The sequence below is a fragment of the Camellia sinensis genome, unplaced genomic scaffold, assembly GCF_055761805.1.
Source record: "Camellia sinensis isolate YWXY unplaced genomic scaffold, ASM5576180v1 Unanchor14, whole genome shotgun sequence".
NCBI classification, from domain to species: Eukaryota; Viridiplantae; Streptophyta; class Magnoliopsida; order Ericales; family Theaceae; genus Camellia; species Camellia sinensis.
This window is the reverse complement of record NW_028129020.1, coordinates 5,983,895-6,011,352: the sequence shown is the minus strand read 5'-3', so window position 1 is coordinate 6,011,352 and position 27,458 is coordinate 5,983,895. Positions and strand designations below refer to the sequence as shown.

At 33.6% G+C, this 27,458-nt stretch overlaps 2 protein-coding genes across 4 annotated transcripts; both read left to right on the top strand.

Annotated features, from left to right (window-relative positions):
• Positions 1 to 3,139: 3,139 nt before the first annotated feature.
• Positions 3,140 to 7,939, top strand: LOC114256146 (E3 ubiquitin-protein ligase RING1). 3 transcript variants are annotated; one of them, XM_028195750.2, is made up of 4 exons: positions 3,185 to 4,312; positions 6,985 to 7,045; positions 7,474 to 7,514; positions 7,609 to 7,939. In XM_028195750.2, exon 1 carries the CDS (start codon positions 3,308 to 3,310, stop codon positions 4,301 to 4,303), a length of 996 nt encoding a protein of 331 aa, XP_028051551.2. In that variant the 5' UTR covers positions 3,185 to 3,307; the 3' UTR covers positions 4,304 to 4,312; positions 6,985 to 7,045; positions 7,474 to 7,514; positions 7,609 to 7,939. The 3 variants fall into 3 exon arrangements, 2 of the variants coding, with proteins under 2 accessions (XP_028051550.2, XP_028051551.2); XM_028195749.2 differs by lacking the exon at positions 6,985 to 7,045 and having other exon boundaries at positions 3,140 to 4,312; XR_014358146.1 differs by lacking the exon at positions 3,185 to 4,312 and having other exon boundaries at positions 4,372 to 7,045.
• Positions 7,940 to 9,974: 2,035 nt separating this feature from the next.
• LOC114311433 (uncharacterized) lies at positions 9,975 to 24,574 on the top strand. The gene is made up of 3 exons (XM_082911856.1): positions 9,975 to 10,224; positions 23,008 to 23,173; positions 24,096 to 24,574. Exons 1-3 carry the CDS (start codon positions 10,095 to 10,097, stop codon positions 24,328 to 24,330), a joined length of 531 nt encoding a protein of 176 aa, XP_082767982.1. The 5' UTR covers positions 9,975 to 10,094; the 3' UTR covers positions 24,331 to 24,574.
• The last annotated feature ends 2,884 nt before the right edge of the window (positions 24,575 to 27,458 follow it).

Below are 27,458 nucleotides of genomic sequence, written 5' to 3'. Positions count from 1 at the left end.
CGGAAGTCATTTTTTGCGACGACAGAAAATACCGTCTCAAAAAAGCAGAGTATTTGCGACGGCACCATATGCCGTCTCAAAAAATGAGAGCATTTGCGACGGCACAATTTGCCGTCTCAAAAAATGAGACCATTTGCGACGGTATTTTCTGCCGTCGCAAATGCTCTCATTTTTTGAGACGGCAAATTGTGCCGTCGCAAATGCTCTACTTTTTTGAGACGACAAATGGTGCCGTTGCAAATACTCTATTTTTTTGAGACGGTATTTTCTGCCATCGCAAAAAGTGACTTTTTGAGACGGCATGTGTGCCGTCGTAAATAGTTCCGCCTCAAAAACCCATTTATAGTGTGACTTCCATCATATGTACAAACCACTTCATTGTGTTTTGACACACAATAAACTATTATTCTTGTTTTCGCTTTATGTTTATGTTCATCTTTATATGAGTAATTATGGATGATTTCTACATCATAATTGAGAAAAAATAGGCTATGAATTTTGGAGGGAGACAGCCGATACTTGCTGCATAGAATTACTATGCGCAAAACTACTTTTAAAGATGGTGTATTCTCTTGCAATTGATAACTTCTGTGTCTTTATATATTTGTTATTTATTTTTATATTCAACTCCTTATATCTAACTGTGTGAGTAATTTTCTTACCACACTGCCCGCCTAGTAATCAGCTGGAGAACACTGGCAGAATAGATGGCTCCAGTAACCTGTAACAGAAAGAAAGGGCTTCGGCGGTGGCTCCTCCACCCGGGGACACTCCAACGATCAAGTCAGTATATCTCTCAAAGATAATCAAGTGCTAAACTCACAAGTTTGAGTATAAAACTACGTACCTTAGACCCATGGGGGTGCCTCTCTTTTATAATTAACTCAATCCAAGTCCTACTAGAAGCATGACTTCTATAGACTTCAATTTAGTGATTACTTAGGATTTCTCAAGAGATAAAGATAAACTCTCTAAGAGCTTTATCCTTATCTTGGCTAAGTCCCCTCTTTGTCCTAAGACTCTTGTCCCTTATCCGCTTATCTCGGATTCCGATATCTTCGGAGACAACCTCGACAACTCCGAGATCACCTCGGCGTAATTTCTATGACACGTGGTACCTCGGCCAAAAATGTCGGCGTCGTCATGCCACATGTTGGTACCTAAGAAATATATCCCCACACTAACGATATCTTATACATAAAATGTAGAGAAATACTAAGGGATTGTAACCCAACAAGGTCTCCAAGCCAAACACTCTGATATGAGAGAGGACAAGAATTTAAATCGCACTATAAACGAGGTAGGGTTGTAAAACTTCTTTGATTTAAATCTGTACCACATGCAACCTATTATGAAGTCATTTTTTTTTTGAAAAATTATGTAAATAGTTTCTGTAGTTTACACGATGTGTCAATTTGATCTTTATAATTTTAATTTGTTAGATTTTACCCTTTAGTTTAACGGATTGTGTCATTTTAGTTTAATAAATAATAATTGTTAAGTTAATTTAGTAGAAAGTCAAATAATATATCAATTTGGTCCCTATATTTTTCATAATGTGTCAATTTAGTCCCAATCAAAATTGAGAAAATTAAAACTACAGAGACCAAATTGACAAATCATAGTACATGGTCTAAATTGACATATTGTTTAATCTTCCGTTAAATTAACTTAACAACCGTTATTTATTAGATTAAAATAATACAATTAATTAAATTAAGGAATAAAATTAAACAAATTAAAACTACAAAGACCAGACGAACATATCGTATAAACTAGCGAGCTTATTTACATAATTTACCTTTTTTTTTCATTGCCTACAACTCCCTTCTCACGTATCAGCTACATGCAACTCCCCTTTTAGCAGCTTATCAATTATTGTCGCTTATGAGCATTTTCAACTTTTCATCAATTTTTTATTATTATCTAATTTAAATATAAATTTAAGTAAAAAATTTAATTTAATATGAATTATTTCAATGCTTTTATTATTATTTCATCAAATTTTTTAAAAATTTATCCTTTATTTGTAATTTATATTTTCATCAAATTTAATTAAAAAATCATCTTCGATATTTTATATATTTAAATTTCGATCAAATTCTAATTTGATAAAGAATTTTATATATTTAAATTTTGATCAAATTCTAATTTGATAAAGAATTTACTAAATTTTTAATTTGATAAAAAAAAAAATTTGTTTCACATATGCTTGTTTGGTTTGAGTTTTTTAAATTATTTTTTGAAAAAATAAAAATTAATTTGACAAAAATAAGTATTAAAAATATATTTTAAAATTAAAACAAATTACCTTCTAAAAATATAAAAATAATACAATTTTTTTATTTCTTTATATAAAATTAATTTTTAGTTTTAAAAAATTAAATTAACTTTTTAAAAAACAAACCATGTCTATCTAGGGTGGTCATTCATCGAGCTGTGCCAACATTTGTCCAAATTCACCAAACCCGAACCTCGGACTTATGTAATCATTTCAATCACAATTCTAATATAAATTATAATTCCTAAATCTATTCATCAAGCTATATACATAAGTTCTTAAAAAAAACTAAACATCAGAGTACCTATTATTTTTTTATAAATAAATAAAGGCTTATCGAATTAACAGTTAAACATTTAATATCATATTAATTAAAATATTATAAAATCCTTTGAAATGGGAGATGCACCTATAAATCCCAAATTAATAACTTATACACTGTTTAGTCCTAAAAATTTTCTTATAGACTGAAAGGTCCCATTACAATGTTTCAAGCATCAGATTAATGTTTCGAACATTAGATTTTGAACATCAGATTAATGTTTCGAACATTAGCTTTCGAACATCAGATTAATGTTTCGAACATTAGATTGATGTGCAAATTGGACTAAATGGAACATAAGAAAACTTTTAAGACTAAATGATTTAACTTTTCAGAAATTAGGACTTATGGGTAAATTTCCCTTAAATTAAACACAATTATAATTCTATAAATTCAAAGATATAAAATTATATTTTGAAATCTTAAAAAAAATAAACGGTCCAACGGCCGATGCCCATCCTGCCTATCTACATATTTTAATTGTTTTTCGAATTAAAAAAAAAAAAAAAAAAAAAAAAAAAAAAAAAAAAAAAAAAAAAAAAAAAGGAGAAACCCTCGTCCCATGTTATGTTGGGTGGTTGGGCCACGTGAGGCGAGTAGAATTTCTCGGCTTCGATCATTTAAATAGACAGAGGACAAAACAAAAGTGTTTTTCTCTTCTGTAAATTTCTGTGTCTCTCCTCACCTATAGATCGATCGAAAACATGGCCTCCGCCGGAGGAACCGTCGTGGACGGCGGCCCACAGCTCTATTTCTGCTACCAATGCAATCGGACGGTCACCGTCACTCCCTCTCCCAACACCGACCTTCTCTGCCCTTCTTGCGATGACGGCTTTCTCGAAGAATACGAAGATCCAAACCCTAACCCTAACCCTCATCTACCTCTCGACCCTTTCTCTCCCTTCTCCGATCCTCTCTCCGTCTTCCTCAGTGGTTTCCCTCTTCTCTTCTCCTCCTCTTCCAGTGACCCCCAAAACCCTAGAAACTTCCCCAACTTGTTCTCTCCAACTCGATCGTCCTATGCCCAAGACCCTCACATGTTCGACCCCTACGCTTTTCTCCAGAACCACCTCGCCGCTCTCGCCGCCGGCGGTGCCAACATCGAGTTCGTTGTCGCCAACAATACTTCGTCGGAGCAAGGGTTTCAGCTTCCGGCGAACCTCGGCGATTACTTCGTCGGCCCAGGGCTCGAGCAATTGATTCAGCAATTGGCCGAGAACGATCCGAATCGATACGGAACACCGCCGGCTTCGAAGTCTGCTGTGAATGCGCTTCCGACCATTACTGTTGATGATGGATTGTTGAGTTCTGAATTGGCTCAGTGTGCTGTGTGTAAAGATGATTTTGAGCGTGGTATGGATGTTAAGCAAATGCCTTGTAAACATGTTTACCATTCTGATTGCATTGTTCCGTGGTTGGAATTGCATAATTCGTGCCCGGTTTGTCGGTTTGAGTTGCCGACAGATGATCCTGATTACGAGAATCGAACTCAGAGGGAAACTGGTTTAGGAAATACAAATGCGGTGTCGGGCAGTGGTGACGGAGGGTCTCCAGGTCAGCGGATGGTGGAGCGGAGGTTTAGAATAGCGTTGCCGTGGCCGTTTGGGGCATTTGGGTCTCCGGAGTCAAGTGGCAGCGGAGATGGTAACAGCAGTAGCAACAATGGTGGAGGATCAAACACAAGTGGTCAGCAAAATTGAGCCTCCCAGGTAGTTTTCTCAGAGTAAACTGCCACTCTGTAGAAAAAATTGAAACTCTGTTAGTAATACCTTCTTTTTTATTTTTTATTTTTTTTAATCTCTAATTGATTAAATATTTGAAATATTTATCAAAAGCTCTCTTTGTCTCTAATTCCTGCTATTATAAATATTCCATTTTTGATACTAAAACTATGATATGTTTGTTGGTTTGTTTCTATTAGCTTTTTAATGTGTGTGACTATTTATGGAAATAAATGTTTGGAGCTAACGTAGGGTTGGTAGCTGGAGAATGAAGGTAATAGTAATTATTATAAATTATATTTCTTCTATTGAAAAACTTAGCATGGTACTTAGGCTTTTTGTAATAGGTTTCTGTATTTTGTTAGTGCTGTAATTGAATTTGGAGAAAATAGATGCAATCTTTTATAGTGTTACATGGATTGATGCCAACAAAAAAAAAAAATTCAGCTTTAGTTTAGGTAATTGATTTAATTTTTCTAATAGGAAAGTATTAAAAACTCTATTCATCAATCGCTGGTAATATGATGACATGGAGATCACGTTATTGCAACAATATCTTAAATGAGATGAATAATGCTACTTTCTGGTCTTGATTTTGTCTGTTGGTAACTGACATAAGCACCAGTTACGATATTCTTTTACCTACCTAACGTGTGCTTTGTATTTATGAGCTTCAAATTCAAAGCAAAGTGTTTTGAAGTTGAGTATACTTTTGGTGTGCAAATAGCATTTTTCATTTCAATTGTTATGTTTGATTTATCTCCATTTTCCTTTGTGCTCCTTTTTGCTACCAGATAGTTGAAGGCATACCCAATATGTTATTGGGATATTCTTTATCAAATTTTTGCTTGGATGTTCTTTTTTGTCAAAATTGATTTACTATTTAGTTTGCCTGCCTTGTGGTGAGGTTTTGACTCACGGAAATCAGCTTCTTTTGTTGTCTCTCCCTTGTGTCAGTAATTCTTTTGGTCCATGCTTTCAGGTCTTTCCTATATTCAGTTCAGCTTTTATGAAATATATTCAAATATGTATAGTACATATCTTTTAGTTGTAGTTCATGTCCTTTCTCGTCTAATACCACTACTAGTTCAGTAAGCCAGCTGGATTTAATTGGTCACTCAACCTATATCTTAGTACTCAAAGCCTCTGGTTCCTTTTTGTTTTCGTTTTTATTATTGTTATTATTATATTATTTATTTTTTATGCCATCTCATATTTTAAAACCCAAAACTAGTTGCCACGTCATTTATGTTCCTACGCGTGAGTGTAAATCTTATGGAGGTGCAAACTTCTGATAGTCCATGAACAAATAGGTGCATGAGTCTCAAAAAGGCATGTAAGCAATTCTAAATATTTGTTCTAATAAATGACCATGGTTATGCATCGGTTGCCTACCTTTTGTCCTCATAATGAATGAGGCTTCCAAATAATTATTCTTAGGTCTGATTTATTTGCACTCATGATGTGTTAAATAACCAATTTGTTTCACCTGATTTGGGCTTATTTCAATTTCTTCACAAATATACTGGACATTGGGAATTGAATTTTGCAGGATGGAATAGAACAAACTCAAAGCCTCTGGTTCATTTTTGTTTTCGTTTTTATTATTGTTTTTATTATATTATTTATTTTTTATGCCATCTCATGTTTTGAAACCCAAAACTAGTTGCCACGTCATTTATGTTCCTAAGCGTGAGTGTAAATCTCATGAAGGTTCAAACTTCTGATAGTCCATGAACAAATAGGTGCATGGGTCTCAGAAAGGCATGTAAGCAATGCTAAATAATTGTTCTGATAAATGGTCATGGTTATGCATCGGTTGCCTAACCTTTTGCCCTCATAATGAATGAGGCTTCCGAATAATTATTCTTATGTCTGATTTATTCGCACTTATGATGTGTTAAATAACCAATTTGTTCCACCTGATTTGGGCTTATTTCAATTTCTTCACAAATATACTGGAAATTAGGAATTTAATTTTGCAGGATGGAATAGAACAAAGCATCATCTGGCGTTTCTCTTTTCTTTCCCCACTTTTCCACTCTTCCTCTTCCTTTTCTTCCCTACTTTGCCCTCTGCTGGGATAAAAGGTTTCTTGCAGGTGTCAAAGTATGTTCTGGACTTACTTTGCTGATTTAGGTGATCGGCTGATCGTATTATGACAGGAAATTATTATCGTTTTGATTATTATTAGGACCCGATCCTGCGATTGTGTTATGCTTTAACGAGTCTGTAGAGAAGAGTGATGCTATTCAGGCTTGACCAGGCTCTCCGACTAGAGTCTCACCTAGCTGGGCTGCTGTTGTGGTCAACTGATATGGAACCCATGTCAACCTATGGAAGCATTAAAAACATACCCCCCAAAAAAGATGAAGATGAAAAACAGATGAATCAAAATGTTTGGCATTCCCTGGTTCCTTTGCATTGTCTTTTCCATTGTACGAAAACCCTAGATCAGTTAACCGAACCTTCCCAAAGCTATAAAAATTGGTTTCACATTGTAGGTACAGATTGAGTTTGTTTACTCCGTATCATGACTTTCGAATCGATACACGCCTTATATATAAGTATAATCATCTCATCTCAGGACTCTGGTGTAGGGCTTTTATAAGTAGTGTCAGTATTTCATTTCCCCATTTGTTATTATAAATGCATTTCAGGGTATACATATGTAGAGAGAGAGCAGGAGAAGAAGATGTTGATTGACTACTTGACTCAATGGTAAGACAGTCTGTCCGAAACAACTTACATATTGAAAGGGGAAAAAAAAAGTAAAGAAAGATAATATCAGTTCGACTTAACATACGGCTTAGCCACATTTGCTGCTAGTACCTACTTGGTTTGCTTATCATTTACCTTGTGCAAAATTGTCTGGTAGATTGCAGTGTTGTATTTATAGTTATTTGAGTTAATTGGCAGTCAAAAGTATATAAACTTAAATGTGCTACATTCAGTTATATGTAGCTTTTGAGTTGTAAATGTTTGATGAATACTTTTTACTCTCTCTCTCTCTCTCTCTCTCTCTCTTGGATGGTGAATTTCATGTACTATTGAAGGTTGCATTACTTTTTTTGCACTTTTTTGCTGTTAATCTAAGTAGTCTATAAAGTTCACTCACTGGCTTGGCCTTATATATTTTTCAAGTGTAGCTTGCTTTGTTTTGGATGGTGAATTTCATGTACTCTTGAAGGTGCATTACTCTCTTTGCATTTTTTTCCAGTTAACCTTGGTAGTCTATAAAGTTTACTCGCTGGCTTGGGCTTATATATTTTTGTCAAGTGCAGCTTGCATCATGTGTGACAAAAGGATGTTTGATTACGACAGTTCGATCTCAGAAATCCTCTTAAAAGTGGAAGAGTGGGGATTTCATTGTGAAACCATGGATGGGTACAGGATTTATTACAATGAAGACTAAGAACAACTTAAGCCTTGATGTTGTTTCCTAATGTACATTATACAAATGTTTTTATATACTTCATTAGTCTGGTGATTGGTTTTTTTTCTTCCTTTCTTTTCTTTATTTCTCGACTTTGAATTTTTTTGTCCTGTTACATATAACCTATCATTGAGATGTTTTTTGATTGCTTTTATCTATTCTGATAAAAAATTTGATAATCTTTGAATTTTGGCATGTTGGAAGACATTATTCTTTGCCTAATTAGTTGTTGAAGTCTAATTGGAATGGTAAACACAGGCCATGGTGACTACCAAGATCACTAGATAGATGGCTTCTCCAAGAAAGCTGGAGTCTAGTTGCATCATAGGCACCAATGGTAGATGATGTTTAAGGCTAATATGGAGGCATTGAGGTGTTTTTGGTATGTCTCTATGGTGCTGTTTGGTGCAGGTTATAGAGTTGCTTATTAACTTTAAACTTGAGAAAAGTTGCAGCAAACAGGCCTTGTGTTCTCTGCCGGTGCAATTACTCAAGAATTGTCTGATAAATACTTTGGTTTTGGACTTTCCAAAACTATCTAAGGCTTGTTTTGTATTGCTAAACTAGCTAGTCAAGTGATCTAGGGAGCTCATGACTTGGCCAGACCTGTTCTAGCAGTGAGTGTTGATCTTGAAACTTTGGTCAGATTCTCTTTATTTTTTCAAGTTCATCCATTTTTTTGGGCCATGAAAGATATTCTAATGTCATGTTTGGTTCATGGATTTGTAGAGGAATTTGAAAAGGGATTGGGAAAAAAATGTGTAAAACGTAGATAAAATATAGTGAAATGTCGTCATATTTCATTTATATTTTTGTTTTCTTTTTTCGATTTTTTTTTTTCACAGTTATGAACCAAACATGACTTAATGAACACAGAAAAATGAAATTTAATAAACTGAGTTTTTTTTTTTATTGAGAAAATTACAGTTCAGTGGATTGTTGGAAAAATAATTACAAAATTATTGAAAATTTTATGATTTTAATTATTAATATTGATAATTTTTTTTGGCTAATTTATAACTAGTTATATAAAAATATCTTGATATGTAATTTTTCCCTTTTTTTTTTTCTAATAAATGAAAATGCTATTTTATGAATTTGTTTTTTCAATTGAAAATCAGTCTCTCCCCCTTTCGCATATGACGTTCACATCTCCAAATGAAGAAATAAGGTTTGTGTTTTTTTCTGTTTTTTATAGTTTTGGTTCAAATGAGGTAATGAGAAAAGCAAAACACATGACATCAAGATTGAGATTTGTGTCGATAACTTTAATTTGTGTGGTGTCAAAAAATTTTATTTATTCAATTTATATTGTGACAAATTTCTATTCTTAAATTAACACTCTGATTAGTTATGAGTTTTGAAAATAATTTTTATATTTTGTTATTTCTAATTTTTTTTATATTTAGTTATTTTTTTTAAATATACATAATGTAAATGTACCTTTAAATTTATTTATTTTTATTTTTTTTGTGTTTTGTGATTTCTAATAATTTTTTTTTATATTTTAGTTAACTTTTTAAAAAAATATACATAATGTAAATGTACTTTAAAAAAAAAAGTTTTACGAAGAATTTTTTTTAAAAAATTAATGAATATAAAAAATATGAAAATATTTTAAGTTTTTGTATTTAGTAAATTTTTAAATTTTTTATATATATTTGGGTTTTTTAGGTGTATTTAGGTTACTTAGAGCATCTCCAACGGTTACTCAGATTTTTCACCAAATTTGAGTCAAAAATGACTCATTTTACCAATTTGATACCACTCGCTCCAACGGTGTACTTTCATCAAATTTGTACCAGGGGCAACCGGTTGGTCGACCGGTTAAGCGAAATTTTTTTTTTTTTGAACTTTTTGAACCTTTTAGTGGTCGACCGGCTAGTCGACCGGCTGGTCAACCGGCTGGTCGACCGGTTAGGCAAAAATTTTTTTTTTTTTTTTTTTACTGTTTGAACCTTTTTCTTCGAACCGTTTGAACCTTTAGGCAGTCAACCGGTTGGTCAACCGGCCGGGCAACCGGCTGGTTGACCGGTTGGTCTCTCCCAACGATTAGGAACAGTGATTTGGTAAAATGCTTCGCCTGTTCTCATTTTGGTACGAGATTTGCTGAATTCTGGATTTGATATCGATTTGGTGAAACCGTTGGAGCTCAAAAAAGTGACTTTTTCATCAAATTTTGAATTTGATATCAGGTTTGCTGAAGCGTTGGAGATGGTCTTACATTAAAAAATTAAAATATATAAATTAAAAACTCCAAAACTTGTGAAAAAAACCACCTGTAAATTTTGATTTTTAATGTAAAGATTGTTTTGATAATTGTGTGCTTTTCATATGCGTGTGCGAGAACGGGTAAACCAAGAAAAGTCGTCGATTTACAAAACAGACATGGAAGCGGCGAAAGGCGAAAGAGAGAGAGCAGCAGGAGCAGAGTCCCCAGTGGCCGATGATTCCCAGCAAACAAGTACGTAAACTCTTCTTAATTCCTCAATTTCATCTATATTTCCATCGAATTTACATACTCAAACAACACTCACGTATACAATCTCATCCCTCAAAGAGAGAGAGAGAGAGAGAGAGAGAGAGAGAATTTTTCGATGCTGTCCATGAATGGTTCTGTGGTGAACTAAGGTTTAAATAAATTAAGCTTTTGTGCGTAGGGTTTTAAAAGTTACAAAAACATGTTGTAGATTGAAATTGATGTGATTACTGATAAGGGTTTTGTTTTAAAACTAAAGCTATTTGTTGCAGTAATTGCTGACCACTAGATATTGGGACTTGCAAGTATATCTGTTTGGTTTCTGTTTTTTGAAAAATACATTGAAAACTAGTTTGGTGAAAATAAATACCAGGATGATGTTTTTGAATTTTCAAAAGCTATTTTTGCTCACACAAAACATCAATAGTGTTTTTTGAATTTTTCTTTATTTTTTCACCAATTTAGTTTTTTCATGGAAAAAATTAATGAAAGCACCCAAGTTTTAGGAAACAGTTTTAGGGTACGTTCGACTATGAGGATTATACCATAGGATTGGAATTGTTAGAGCATCTCCAAGAGGCAAATGGAGAGAATTAGGCATTTTGCCTATTGAAGCTGCATTTCTAGGGCTCCAACGCATGAGGCAAATGGTGAGGCATTTTGCCCATTCTCGTTTTGGCTCTCCACAAGTAGCCAGCATCCATTGCTAGGCAAAGCACTCTTCCCGCCATCTGTTCCAGCCCATTGATCACAGTATGGCTTTCTTTCTCTCTGATATGCAACCTCAGAACAGGGCCAAGAACATCACCGACCTCCCTTAATTTATTCTTTCCTTCTTGCTCAATCTTGAGATTGAATTTTGTGAGTGAAATTCTACAAAATTAAGGAACCTTCGGTTCTCGATGGTGTAATCAACCGATTGCTCGAAGTTCGGGGCCGACCAGGGAAACAAGTGCAGCTTTCGGAGTTTCTGTTTGGGTTTCACTTTTGAGGGTTCTGTTTTAGGTCAAATTTAATTATATTGAACTGGGTTTGGCTTGATATTGATTGTGTGTTGAAGTGGGTTTCACTTTTGAGGGTTCTGTTTGGTTATTTTTTATTTTTTATTTATTATTTTTTTTTTTGTCCACTTGGAAATCTATTGATTTCTAGAAATGTACTGCATTTAAACATGTTTGCTTCTCAGTATGACTTGCCGTCAGTGAGCACAATTTTTTTTATATCAATGATTATAATTTTTTTTTTCCAAAAATAAGTTAGGGATTTATTGACAAAAAAAATTTATTCTAAATATCACTAAAGATCATCGATTAAAAATAAATCACTAGTGATATATTATTGAAAGCACCTAAAGTAGTACAAATATTTTTGAAAACACACTCACTAAAGCATATAAACTAGTACAAAAATCAAGAAGAACCAACTAGTACTTCTCACAAGGAGTCTCCATGTAGTGTCCACAAGTGTTCGACCAAGTCCTCTTTGAGTTTGGAGTGAGTTCCTCTATCTCTGATGCGATGATGATTTTGAATAAATTTAAAAAGTTCTGATGTACGCTCATGCGACACTGGTGGAAGACTTTCACTAATTGTATCATAATTAAAGTCTATTCCATTGGCATCCCTCTCATCTTCAATAATCATGTTATGCATTATTATGCATGCCATCATAATATCTTCCATTATTTCCGTTTTCCAAAAACGTGCAGGTCCTCGCACAATTGCGAAACGTGCTTGGAGCACACCAAATGCTCGCTCAACATCCTTCCTTGCCGATTCTTGAGCTTTTGCGAAATATATTTGCTTATTCCCTTGTGGAGATGAGATTGTTTTGACAAATATTGCCCATTGCGGATATATACCATCAGCAAGATAGTATCCCGTTGTATAATCATTTCCATTGATTGAGTAATTGACTGGAGGAGCACAACCTTGAGTAAGGAGTGAAAATACAGAAGAACGATCTAATATATTGATGTCGTTATGAGATCCGGGCATCCCAAAAAAGGCATGCCATATCCATAAATCTTGAGAAGCCACAGCCTCTAAAATAATAGTTGGTTCATGAATGTGACCAGAATACATACCTTTCCGTGCAGTAGGATGATTTTCCCACTTCCAATGCATACAATCAATGCTCCCTAGCATACCAGGAAACTCGCGATTGCTTCCCATCGCTAATAATCTTGAAATATCATCATTGTTAGGACTCCTCAAGTACCTCTCAGAAAACATTGCAACCACCGCCTTAATAAAGTGTTTTAGACTCTCTATGGCGATGCTTTCACCAATTCTCACATAATCATCCACCGAATCTGCTGCTACTCCATAAGCGAGCATCCTCATAGCAGCTGTCATTTTTTGAAGGGAAGACAAACCAATGATTCCAACAGCATCTGTTTTCTGGACAAAATATGGATCGTATGCTTCCACAGTAGATAGAATATGAAGAAAGAGAGATCGATTCATTTGGAATCTCCTCCTGAATAAATGGGCAGGATATATAGCTGTTTCTAAGAAGTAGTCTCGATAAAGTCTCTCATGGCCTTGAACTCGATCGCGATAATAACTGCATGGCCTTCAATGGAACCACTACGTCTTCTCGAACATCTTTCTCTATTGAGTCGCTCATCTTCCATTGCAGCTATCGTTATTAGCTGCAATTTGTCATCACTGTCAAAGTCGTTAAGAATCATTTTCATGGTATTGCGAGCCATTGTAATTAAAAAATAAATGAAGTTGAGAAATATAGTTCAAATTGGTAAAAATGAAAGAGCAAATCCTTTTTATAAACAAAAATATATGACCGTTAGGAATATGTTCGTTACAGAATATTGTCGTTACAGATAATACCATTTGAAAATATGACCGTTGAGAGAATATTACCGTTTGAAAATATGACCGTTGAGATAATATGATTGTTGGAAAATATTTTTTTATAAATAATTTAATTATATATTTTAAATAAATAAATATTTGCAAATGCCACGTCAATATATGCAGCATGTCATAAAAAGATTATTTATTTATTTATTTATTACTGTTTATAATAGTTTTCTTTTAAAAATTAGTTAAGTTAGTTTGATTGGTTTCCTAAAATAAAGAGTATGGTTGGTGTATACACTAGCTAAACTAGTTAGGCAAAATAAAGAAGGTAGTTTTCTGTGTACTTTGCAGAGGCATTTTAGAGAGTATGGTTGGAGATGCTCTTAGTCCATGGAATCACAATTCCATATTTGTTTGCAAATTTTTTATGAATGGTAAATTATCAATAGGTTCTAATAGTTTGACTTAATTTTTATCAAGTCCTATTGAATATAAGTCCTAGTAAAATTATCGCTAAAAATAATTTTTTTGTGACGATTTTTGTATGTCACTAAAAATTGACAATTAGCAACTTTTTTGTCATAGTTTTTATAAATTATCACTAAAACTTACAATTAGTGACTTTTTTTGTGACGAATTTTTCAAATCGTCGTTGAAAGTTAAAAAAATTAGTGACGATTTTTTTTAAATTGTCGCTAAAATTTATAATTAGTGACATTTTTTGTGACAAAATTTTCAAACTATCATTGAAAATTAACAATTAGTGACGTTTTTTAATAGTGTTTGATGAAAACTATCATTAATTATCATAGGACCTATTAGACAATAAGTCTATCTATTAAGACCTACACGTAAGTCCCTCTATTATTAACCGGATTATAATCCGACGAAATTGGTGAATTTTTAATATTGAGAGAGGCTAAGGACCATAATTTCAAGTATGAAAGAAAAAAAATATAAATAAAAACATAATAAATAGTTATCTCACTAATTTAATTAGATAACTAATCCTACACTAATTCATGGGATTATCAATCCGTTCACTATTATTCATGTTAATCAAACAAGCCCTTAAGTTGTTTTCTAAACTTTTGAAAACTGTTTTCACTCAAGAAATGAGAATGGCTAGTTTTTTCGAACTTCTCATTGCTTTTGTTTTCCAAAACACCAAAATCAAAAACAAAAGACACAAACAATGAAAATTAAAATGGTACCAAACTTGCCCCACCTAAGAATAATTTTTAAATGTTGAATTAAAGCCTAGGTTTTGGAATGAAAATAAAAACTAAAAATAAAAAAATTACAAAGAAAAGAAAAGAAAAGAAAAGGAAAGCAATGGCCAATTGTGGTTTGAATAGATAAACAAATATGTTGTATAGCAAGAGGAGGATAAAATGAGGAAAACAAAAAATATAGTAAGGTTGTATTGAAAGAATATATAGACATCTGTCAGTTGTTTTTTCATAATTCTAGTAGTGTTGAATCTCTAAAGAATTAAACTTTGATCCAAATACCACGGACATATTCAAGTTGGCCTCGTTAAAACTTCGGGGGGAAAGCAAGACAACATTGAAAGAAATGGTTTGTGAAGAGGAAAAAAGTTTTCTTTTCTTCTTATTTTTTTGTTTTGTGTACTCTTGATGCATATTTCTCTTTGAGAACCGCCTCTCGACATTCAGAGTGAATCTCTCAATCTGATTCACTATTGAACTCCCCAAAATAGGGAAAACAAGTGACCAACAGATGCATCAACCAGATGTGAAAGCTAAGGAAGACAAAAAAGAAAGGGCAGGGTCCCCAACTGATTCTCAGAAGACAAATGAGTTTACTTTCTTTGCTCAACTTCATTTGGTGAATTATTCATACATACATATACATCACAGTTTTTAGTAGGAAAAATCAGTATCTCCTCTCTCTCTAGTTTTGAAATGCTAAATTTCCCTGTGTATTATCAGTGCCCCGAATTTTTTTTTCTTTTCTTCTTTCCCATGTTGTTGTTTGTTTCAATTTGTGTAAGTCGAATTTTGGTTTGTTAGTAGATGTAACTAAACATATGTTTTTTTATCTATATTGAGAAAGCATATAATAGAGTGCAATCTAGTGGGTGTTAGAGAAGAAATGGGTGACAAAAGGCTACATCGATGTGATGAGGAACATGTATGAAGGCGTGATGACTACTATTAGATTGCTAGCTGGAGCGACAAGTGAATTTTCAATTATTGTGGGGTTACACCAATGATCAACCTTAAGTCCTTATCTTTTTACTTTAGTTACCAATGAGTTAATAAGAAATATTTAGGATGATGTGCTATGGTGTATACTTTTGCAAATGATATCGTGTTAGTGGATGAGATTAGAAAAGGAGTTAACACTAAGTTGAAGCCTTGGAGAGAAGCACTTGAATCTAAAGAATTTAAGATAAGCAGAACTAAGACAGAGTACATGAAATGTAATTTTAGTAATAGTTAATAACAATGGAAACAAAGGAGAAGTAAAGATTGAGAATCAAGAACTACTTAAGAGTGAACTTTTTTGTTATTTAGGATCGATTATCACAATGGCAAGGGAGATTGGAGCAGATGTGGTCCATAGAATTAAGGCGAGGTGGCTTTGCGTCTAGGTACTGTGCGATAAACGAGTACCCACTAGATTAAAAGGAAAGTTCTATAGAATGGTTATTAGATTAGACCAACGATGTTGTATGTGATGGAATGTTGAGCAACTAAGAAATAACATGTAGATAAAATGAGTATTGCCGGGATGAGAATGTTAAGGTGGATGTGTGGCAAGATTAGAAAAGACAGAGTTAGAAATAACTATAGTTGTAAATGGGTAGGAGTAGGCTAGTGTAGTAAATAGAGAGATGGATCTCTTTAATTTGACTAATCAAATAGCCTTTGATAGAGTCGAGTGGAATAGAAGGATTCATGTGGCCGACCCCATTTCATGGGACTTAAGTCTTGATTTGGTTTGGTTAGTAGATGTAACTAAACAAGTGTCATTGAGGTTCTCGTGTCTAGATAAATTACTTTATGAATAACATTCAATTTGGAAAACTACGTAAATATGTTTAAGGCTATCAGATCATGAGTATTATTTCTTTTAAGAATGGAATGGATGAAATTAATTGAATCAAAACAGTTTTAAACTTATATCACATTTATAAGCAGTTTGTTTTTCCTTTTTGAAGTTCTAGTGTAAATATTAATCATAGCCACAGTGACGTGGGCTAGTGTAGTAAATAGAGAGATGAATCTCTTTAATTTGACTAATCAAATAGCCTTTGATAGAGTCGAGTAGAGTAGAAGGATTCATGTGGTCGACCCCATTTCATGGGACTTAAGGCTTGATTTGGTTTGGTTAGTAGATGTAACTAAACGAGTGTCATTGAGGTTCTCGTGTCTAGATAAATTACTTTATGAATAACATTCAATTTGACTAACCTAAATTAACGTGGGCTAATGTAGTAAATAGAGAGATGAATCTCTTTAATTTGACTAATCAAATAGCCTTTGATAGAGTCGAATGGAGTAGAAGGATTCATGTGGCCAACCCCATTTCATGGGACTTAAGGCTTGATTTGGTTTTGTTAGTAGATGTAACTAAACTAGTGTCATTGAGGTTCTCGTGTCTAGATAAATTACTTTATGAATAACATTCAATTTGGAAAACTATGTAAATATGTTTAAGGCTATCAGATCATGAGTATTATTCCTTTTAAGAATGGAATGGATGAAATTAATTGAATCAAAACAGTTTTAAACTTATATCACATTTATTAGCAGTTTGCTTTTCCTTTTTGAAGTTCTAGTGTAAATATTAATCATAGCTAAATTGACGTAGGCTAGTGTAGTAAATAGAGAGATGAATCTCTTTAATTTGACTAATCAAATAGCCCTTGATAGAGTCGAGTAGAGTAGAAGGATTCATGTGGCCGATCCCATTTCATGGGACTTAAGGCTTGATTTGGTTTGGTTAGTAGATGTAACTAAACGAGTGTCATTGAGGTTCTCGTGTCTGGATAAATTACTTTATGAATAACATTCAATTTGACTAACCCAAATTGACGTGGGCTAATGTAGTAAATAGAGAGATGAATCTCTTTAATTTGACTAATCAAATAGCCTTTGATAGAGTCGAGTAGAGTAGAAGGATTCATGTGGCCGATCCCATTTCATGGGACTTAAGGCTTGATTTGGTTTGGTTAGTAGATGTAACTAAACGAGTGTCATTGAGGTTCTCGTGTCTAGATAAATTACTTTATGAATAACATTCAATTTGACTAACCTAAATTGACATGGGCTAATGTAGTAAATAAAGAGATGAATCTCTTTAATTTGACTAATCAAATAGCCTTTGATAGAGTCGAGTGGAGTAGAACGATTCATGTGGCCAACCCCATTTCATGGGACTTAAGGCTTGATTTGGTTTGGTTAGTAGATGTAACTAAACGAGTGTCATTGAGGCTCTCATGTCTAGGTAAATTACTTTATGAATAACATTCAATTTGGAAAACTACGTAAATATGTTTAAGGCTATCAGATCATGAGTATTATTTCTTTTAAGAATGGAATGGATGAAATCAATTGAATCAAAACAATTTTAAACTTATATCACATTTATTAGCAGTTTGCTTTTCCTTTTTGAAGTTCTAGTGTAAACAGTGTTGTCAAAGTCGCGCCTAGGCGCACGCCTAGGCGCAAGGCGAGTCGAGGCGCACCATCTGCGCCTGTACAGGTACCAGGCGAGGCGGCTTGAGCCAGGCGAGCGCCTTAGCCGTGCCTTGAGCCAGGCGAGAGAGGCGCAAGGCCCTCGCCTAGGCGCGACTGAGCGTTTAATCTGTAGATCAGATCGAACGACTCAGATTCGACTCAGATGAAGCTTTCGAATGGCATAAAATCACAGAGGATCAGAACTCATGTACCATATCAGCTGGGTTTGAAGCTCCGACCAGTCGAGTTTGCCCTAACCAGTCGAGTTTGAAGCTTCGACAGTCGATTGACAACCTTCGAGCTTCGATCGACCTCCGACGAGCTTCGATCGACCTTCGACGAGCTCCGACGACCTCCATCGACCTTCGCCTTCGCCTTCTCTCTCTCTCACTTTGCCTGTTTCTCTCTTCTCTCTCTCTCTTCGACTCTGTTTCTATATATATGTATAGATATATGTATAGTATAAATTATAATTTATATTATATTATTATAACTTTTTATTTTTTATTTTTTATTTTTATTATATATTTTTATTTATGTTTTTATAAATTATATTTATATATATGATATGTTTTTATTTATATATTATATATATACCTTTATAAATTATATATATGTTTTAAAATAAATTATATATATGTTTCAAAATAAAAATATTTATAAAAAAAATTTTAAAATTTAAGAAATAAAATTTAAAACCCAAAACCATTTTCCAATTTGCACAACAAACCATATTTTATTCATCTCCGGGATTCACCCCGATCCACATTTTACACCACAACCACAAAAAAAAAAAAAAACAAAAAAAAAACAAAATAGACAAAAAAAACAAAAAAGACAAAAAAAAACCACACAAGATCACCATCACCACCACAACTGATTTGTTTTCTTTTCTGCCGACGGCCACCCACCGACCTACTCTGCCGCCGGTCTCTTCTTTTTGCCTCCGTCCTGGGCGGTCCTTGACGGTGCTGCCTCTGTGCTTCCTAATCCACCAAGCACATTCACTCCCCCTTGCTCCTCCACTGCAGCATATGGCGGACCTCCAAATCGGAACATCACGGTGGCCTTCCGCTTCAGCTCCTTGTTTTCCGCCTTTAGCACACTTATCTCTGCTCGCGCATCCTTATACATGCGCTGGAGCAGAGCCAGTTGAGCGTTTAAATGCTGCACCTCATTTGTCCTACTCTGCAGCCGGTGCGACAAGTTTGTGACCGCAGTCATGGTTTCCACACATGACTTCAATGTATACTGATTGGCTTCAATATCCGTTTGCCCTGCCATTTTTTGCTCCACAGACCGCATAGGAAAGTTCAACGGAGTAAAACCTGGGGCGCTTGGTTGAGGTTCACTGGCCACCACACCAGTTATCTCTCTTGTTGACTCGTTGAGGTCGGGAAAGAGAGTGAGCAGACCACGGGACGAGGAGGCCATGTTCTGGGTAGCTGGACGGGAAGAAGAGTCCATGTTATGGGTTGCAGAGTGTTTCAGAGAAAAGGTTGGTTACAGAGTATTTCCGAATGAAAGTGTTCAGCGGTTTCAGCCTGGGCAACAGAGTGTTACAGAGTATTACAGAGTTTATCTCTCAGAGATTTTTTAGCAGGTTTTGGCTCTGCCTCAGTCTCAGCATCCGTCTTGGTTAAATAACCAAGGCAGACACGCGCATCATGCGCCGCTCGGCGCTCGACGACAACATGGGCGCGCCTTTTGATGGCGCGCCTTTTGATGGCCCGCCTTTTGATGGCGCGCCTTTCGATGGCACGCCTTTTGAAAGATTGGGCACACCTTTTGAGGGTGCGACTCTTACATAAATAGATTATACTGAAATAAATAAATTAGATACATTACATAAATTAATTAATTAATTAATTCATACATACATTACATTCATTACGATTATACATACATTATATTACATTCATTATGATTATTACATACATAAATAAAAAAAATAGATACATTACATTCATTATACTGAAATTGTTATAATCATAATAATTAATTATTTTTATTTTTTGAATTAATTGTATAATCATATAATCATAATAATTTTTATTTATGAATTAATTATTTTAGTCTATATTAATTTTTCTATTTTTACGAAGACTGTGCGCCTTATTTCAATAAAGCTCACGCCTCGCCTTGCGCCTTGCGCCTAGGCCCCGAGAGACCTTCAGCGCCTTAGTGCGCCTTGAGCCTTTAAAAACACTGAGTGTAAATATTAATCATAGTTAAATTGACGTGGGCTAGTGTAGTAAATAGAGAGATGAATCTCTTTAATTTGACTAATCAAGTAGCCTTTGATAGAGTCGAGCAGAGTAGAAGGATTCATGTCGCCGACCCCATTTCATGGGACTTAAAGCTTGATTTGGTTTGGTTAGTAGATGTAACTAAACGAGTGTCATTGAGGTTCTCGTGTCTAGATAAATTACTTTATGAATAACATTCAATTTGACTAACCTAAATTGACGTGGGCTAATGTAGTAAACAGAGAGATGAATCTCTTTCATTTGACTAATCAAATAGCCTTTGATAGAATCGAGTGGAGTAGAAGGATTCATGTGGCTGACCCCATTTCATGGGACTTAAAGCTTGATTTGGTTTGGTTAGTAGATGTAACTAAACGAGTGTCATTGAGATTCTCATGTCTAGATAAATTACTTTATGAATAACATTCAATTTGGAAAACTACGTAAATATGTTTAAGGCTATCAGATCATGAGTATTATTTCTTTTAAGAATGGAATGGATGAAATCAATTGAATCAAAACAATTTTAAACGTTTATCACATTTATTAGAAGTTTGCTTTTCCTTTTTGAAGTTCTAGTGTAAATATTAATCATAGCTAAATTGACATGGGTTAGTGTAGTAAATAGAGAGATGAATCTCTTTAATTTGACTAATCAAATAGCCTTTGATAGAGTCGAGTAGAGTAGAAGGATTCATGTGGCCGACCCCATTTCATGGGACTTAAAGCTTGATTTGGTTTGGTTAGTAGATGTAACTAAACGAGTGTCATTGAGGTTCTCGTGTCTAGATAAATTACTTTATGAATAACATTTAATTTGACTAACCTAAATTGACGTGGGCTAATGTAGTAAATAGAGAGATGAATCTCTTTCATTTGACTAATCAAATACCCTTTGATAGAGTCGAGTGGAGTAGAAGGATTCATGTGGCCGACCCCATTTCATGTGACCGACCCCATTTCATGTGACTTAAGGCTTGATTTGATTTGGTTAGTAGATGTAACTAAACGAGTGTCATTGAGGTTCTCGTGTCTAGATAAATTACTTTATAAATAACATTCAATTTGGAAAACTACGTAAATATGTTTAAGGCTATCAGATCATGAGTATTATTTTTTTTAAGAATGGAATGGATGAAATCAATTGAATCAAAACAGTTTTAAACTTATATCACATTTATTAGCAGTTTGCTTTTCCCTTTTTGAAGTTCTAGTGTAAATATTAATCATAGCTAAATAGACGTGGGCTAGTGTAGTAAATAGAGAGATGAATCTCTTTAATTTGACTAATCAAATACCCTTTGATAGAGTCGAGTGGAGTAGAAGGATTCGTATGGCCGACCCCATTTCATGGGACTTAAGGCTTGATTTGGTTTGGTTAGTAGATGTAACTAAACGAGTGTCATTGAGGTTCTCGTGTCTAGATAAATTACTTTATGAATAACATTCAATTTGACTAACCTAAGTTGACGTGGGTTAGTGTAGTAAATAGAGAGATGAATCTTTTTAATTTGACTAATCAAATAGCCTTTGATAGAGTCGAGTAGAGTAGAAGGATTTATGTGGCCGACCCCATTTCATGGGACTTAAGGCTTGATTTGGTTTGGTTAGTAGATGTAATTAAACGAGTGTCATTGAGGTTCTCATGTCTAGAAAAATTACTTTATGAATAACATTCAATTTGGAAAACTACGTAAATATGTTTAAGGCTATCAGATCATGAGTATTATTTCTTTTAAGAATGGAATGGATGAAATCAATTGAATCAAAACAATTTTAAATTATATCACATTTATTAGCAGTTTGCTTTTCCTTTTTGAAGTTCTAGTGTAAATATTAATCAGAGCTATTTTTGTATTTGATCACTTAAGTCAGTCGTACCCATTTAGCAATAGAAGTTTTCCTGCTTCAATCAACATAATGTATTTCTTTGGCCCTACTGATCCAAATATAGAGCAGATCTGCCCACAATATCACTTACGCAACAAGTATTATTTTGCCGTCTAAAGAAACAAACCATCTAAAGTTTTCTCTAGTGATTGATGACAATAGAAGGAGAAAGAGAGCGTAGGTCTCCAGCAAACAAGTTGCAATATCATTCTTCGTCGACTTCATTTGTTTAATTAAATGCCATATTTATGTATCACTTAATCGAAATTCTTTTTTAATTTGTAAAGCCTTAATTCCATTGTTCTTTTTCAATGTTGTAACGCCTCTCTCTCTCTCTCTCTCTCGGTTTTTTTGCCATAATTGTTCAGGTGTTTGTATGCAATTCAATTGGTTAATTTGCGAAGAGATACAACAGTTCATCAAATTTGTTGTCAACTTTATATTAAACATGATTGTGACATAAGCATCAAGGAAATGTGATTTACCCACTCTTCGATTCTAAGAATCTAAAGGCTAACAATTTGCAAGAATTGCTTGCTAGTTAAATTTAGTAAAAATTACAAATACAACCCCCTAAAATTTACTTAAAATACGAATTACCCACTATGGTTCTAGAAATTACATCATGCACCCTTAAAATTTTTAATTGCGTAATAAATGACTCATTTTATTAACAATCATTAAGTCAATTAACAGTTTTTAATGATGTTATAAATATATTTCAAGTAATAGTTTTAGTAATTTTATTATTGTGTGGGAGGGTTATTAGAAATTTCTATATTGTGTGGGAGGGTTATTAGGAATTTCTAAAACCACAAGGGACAATTCATCTTTTAAGAAAATCTCAATGGTGCATTTATAATTTACTCTTAAATTTACTTTCCTTTATTTGGTCCTTTGTTGCAACTTTAATATATCATCCCTCTTGTTCTATTTCTTTTCATTTTAAAATCACTGTTCACATTCACAGTTAAGTGTTTACAGTGCTTGAATTCGTTATTTAAGTAGTGGTATGTCGTATGAGTTCTAGTAATATTATAGTTGTAATTGGAGTTAACATTCTTATGAGGCTGCATTTGATACATTTCTCAGTTTCCGATGATGATGAAATAGACTACTCCATCAAACCAGAATTCTATGATCCAAATCTTGATGACAAAGATGAATTATGGGTTCAAAAGCAAAGGAAAGGTCATTATTCTGATGCTGTGCTTAGCTGCCCAGCTTGCTTCACTACGTTATGTCTTGAGTGTCAAAGGTATGTAATTGTATCTATAAGTTGGTATAATTTTGGGTATTTTATATTTGCTGTCAAGGAGTTGTTTCATGATGTGAGTTTTGTTTTCTGTGATTATAGTTGTGCGGCAAGCTGTAGAATTAGGAGAGATGCTATAGAATTAGGAGTTCTGAGTTAGGTAGGGCTAAGACAATAGGAGAGGGAGATTGAGTAGGCTGCTGAGAATAGGCTTAAGAGTTAGCTGGATGAAATGGAAAAGTAATTTGAGTATTTTTGCGATCGTAGATTTCCTGCTACATTGAAGTAAAAATTCTATATGGAACTATAAGGATAGCTGTGTTGTTTTGTGTTTTGGTCAGGATAAGATTAGGCAGTGGAACTCTCTCTCTCCTGATTGCATGACTGCTTTAGAAAGCACCCTATGATTTTGAAAACTTCAAATGTGTTATGCTTTATGCGATACATAGATTCATTTAGCCCATTCGAGGAAAGTTAATACCTACCTATCTCTTCTTTCCATGGTTTGTGCATTTTGACTAGGGGTGAAGGTTTGTAAGATGTGTTTTTTTAGGGAAAAATTTACTCTCATTTTTAATGTTTAGCAACTATCAGTAAATGTTTTTTAATGGAAAAAACATGACACCAAATTCAAAACAAAGATAGAGATTAAAATATCCTTTTTTGAATTCAACAATTTGATCACAAAAGAAGGATGGGGATAAGTCCTTCAACCTTTGTAAAAACTTCTATAGATGGAGTGCCTTTGTTTTGAAGAAAGAGGACTTTCATCAAAGCTTGATCATCATTTACACCACCACGAACCTTTTGTTAGATTACTGCACAATCTATTGTTTTGCATTTTGAATCCTTGTACAAGGTTTTGGAATTTGACGCTTCATGAATTAAGTGGTGGAATTTGTGACCGACTGTATGGGTCTTGTAGGCATGAAAAATACGTGACCCAGTACCGGGCAGTTTTTGTTTCCAACTGCAAGATCAAGACTGATGAAGTGTCGCCGGTAGGTCTGAAACGAAAACGGGGCAAAAGGAGGATTGAATATGGAGACGGTGGTGAAACATTTAAGCCAGTATGCTGCTCAGTTTGTTCAACTGAGGTTGGAGTAATCGATGAAGAGGAAGTCTATCATTTCTTCAATGCTCTTCCAAGTGAATGTTGATTTCTTAGGTTTAACAAAATTTGAAAATTTGAAGATGGTTCAAAATGCAATTACAACAAGGGCCTGTCATTCATTCAGGCAAGTCTCCTACCTAGCCCTTATATGCCTCCTTCCCTAACATCTTGGGCTTAAGCTTGTGAATTGTAATGTTTTTTGTGCTTTTAAAGCTTTCCTCATTGCAAGAAGATCAGTACTTTTGTGCCCACAATTTATTATTATTATTTTTTTTTTTGAGGAGTACAAATTGCAGTTTATATCATCGAACCTAACCTAACCTAACCTAACCTAACCTAAAGTGGAAGGGATTGTGTAAGGGGCAGCCTACAAAGATCTCAATCCATTGAGCTTCATGGATATCATGCCCGGTTGGGACTTGAACCTCCCTTCCCTCACGGTACTACTTCGATATTGGTTAGCCAAGAGTATTTAGGCTTGTAAGGTGGTCCTTGTTGATTCACACGGGATTCCACATGTCCGACAAAGTGGCTTTGATACAATATTCACAACAATCGGATTTTCATCGAGACATAATCAAAGGTTCAATGCAAACCTTCAATTTTCCGTACAAGAAAATTGCTCTCACAATAACAATTTTGGTTGGTGGTCACTAACCTGCCCTTCACAGCTTATTTTTTTAAGGATTTAAGATTGATATTTAAGCTCATAAGGTGAGAAGTAGATAACTTTTTAGGTCTGTCCTGACTCCCGTAATCTATATTATAAACATGCATATACGTTAGTATGTATATAAACAAGATGTCATAGCAAAATATTAAGTTTTTGTTTCAACTCAATTATAAAATTATTAATAATATTTGTTTTTATTTAATATATGAGTTTGTTGGCCGGGGAAAGGGAAAAGTTAGGTGAAATGTGAATAAAATATATTTACATTTCACTTAGTTTCACACACCTTTTTACTTTCATTTTTCAAATTCCTCCCAAATCTTCCAACCAAACACAGCATAAAAGAAAATTTTAGTTTCCAAATGCTGATTGTTTTTTAACCAAAGGACGATTTTAATAACAACTACTACCTAACTGAGCAATTAGTGTGTGATTGCCTACCTGTATAATAACTGTATCTGGTATTTGGTATGCCAGAAAATGATAATCAATAAAAAAAAAAAATGAACTTACTTGGGCGAAAAACATTTTTCATTTTTAAGAGAATTTTTTCCACACTAGGGGTGCCGGCATTGGCGTTTGTAGGCCTAACTTTGTTTTTGTAGATAATATATATGTTTAGCCTATTCCTCATAACTTGAATACTCAAGGTTACATATTTGAATACCCATCTTCCAAATTTTGAACACCTCAAAGAAAAAAAAGAAAAAAAAACTCAACTCATTTTATACTTTGCATATCGAACTTACAATTTATTTGTATACAATCTCCTTTAATTATGCATATAATACCCTTATAAAAATAAAAAAACTTTAGTAATTAATATATGAAATAAATTTAAAGTTAGGGTGATTGAGTTACATTCAAAATGTATCTAATCCATATATTTTGTTTTCTAAAGTTGTGTTTGGAGTATAAATTTGAGTAGGGATTTAAAAAATATAAGGATAAAAAAATATAAATAAAATATGAATAAAATTAATTACATTTTATATATATTTTTTCATTTTACTTTTTTAATTTTTACTTAAAGTCATGCTCCAAACAACCAAGTATTTTACTTTGTACGAAGCCATTGTGTATCTTTATCCAAGGACCAAAAAAGCTGCCTTACAAAAAAAGAAGATAATACTGGAAAGATAGCTCTTTGGTAAATAGCTCAGATTGAATTATGACATTAAATTTGTGAAAATTTGATTTCAAGGTATGACTTGTCCAGAACAATTGTAAAAGCGCTACTGTATTAATATAATAAAAGGATAAATTACAGTGATAGCCCCTACTCTCTCTCTCTTCTGTGCTATTTTAATTCTTATAATTTTTATTGACTTATTTCTAATTTTTAATTTTTGATTTTATCAATTTGCCGCAATTGATAAAGCCGGTAAGATTTTTGATGAAAAATAATTATTAAATTAGATGAGTTTAATTTATTGAGTTGTAAATTTATAATTTTATCTTAAAAGCATGGCACATGCTCTACTTATTTGTGTATTTTTATAAGAAAATATTAACAATTATAATCAATTAAAATAAAATTATAAATTTAAAGATCAAAATTCAACCAATTAAAATTATAATGTAAAGTGACAGTGACCTACACTAGATCAAAATTTCTAGAGCTGTTGCCATTGCACCATCCCACTACAATCACAACCATAACCTCTAGCATCCTCCACTACAGTCACAACCATCACCTCCAGCATGCTCTCACCACCAACATGCACTAGCGCATTAGTTCTTAAACGAGCAATCATAGCTTTCTTTCATATAATTGAAACTGTATTTGTTTTGGAGTTAAATAAATTGGAAGGGATTAGGATGGAGGTGGGGTTATTTATTGTTGTGTTTGTTTGTAGAGTTAGTGAGGGAATTAGGATGGAGGAGGCGATATAGATAGAGGTTGGAAGAGAGATTGAAATGGAGAAGGTGGAGATGGTATTAGAAAAATAATGAGGAGATTAGAAATTTTTTTATTTTTTATATATTGGGAATTTTTTTAAATATTAATATTTAATTTTTTATATTTTTATTTGTTTTATTATTTTATATAAAAATAATTTAACAATTCCTACCCTAACAACTATATCATCAAAACAAATATAATTTTACTTAATCCCTTTACTATGAATATCTTTCATTCTACCTCTGAGAACAAACGGTAACTCAAACATCAAGAAATATAGTGAAATTTTATGGTACACATACCTTTTGAGTGCGCACCATATGCCTTCTAATTGGGATTTTTGTATTATATAATTATGATTTATTATAATATTAATTATGATTTAATTATACATATTATGATATTAATTATAATATTATTTTGATTGTGATTTTAAAAAAATTTAATTATACCGAATGTGATATTTTATTATAATTTATTTTATTTTACTTAATTATAATTCACATTAAATTAAGTTTGTGACTGCAAAATGCAGAGCTTGGCAGTGCCACCTTCTTCACTGTCCTTGACCCAACTAGAGAGCCATGCAGTGCCA

Bases quoted from the DNA above. Each gene is read 5' to 3' on its own strand.
- LOC114256146 (XM_028195749.2), top strand. From the start codon at position 3,308: ATGGCCTCCGCCGGAGGAACCGTCGTGGACGGCGGCCCACAGCTCTAT.
- LOC114311433 (XM_082911856.1), top strand. From the start codon at position 10,095: ATGCGTGTGCGAGAACGGGTAAACCAAGAAAAGTCGTCGATTTACAAA. The intron at 10,225-23,007 runs GTACGTAAACTC...TACATTTCTCAG, and splicing joins CGATGATTCCCAGCAAACAA to TTTCCGATGATGATGAAATA. The intron at 23,174-24,095 runs GTATGTAATTGT...TGGGTCTTGTAG, and splicing joins TTATGTCTTGAGTGTCAAAG to GCATGAAAAATACGTGACCC.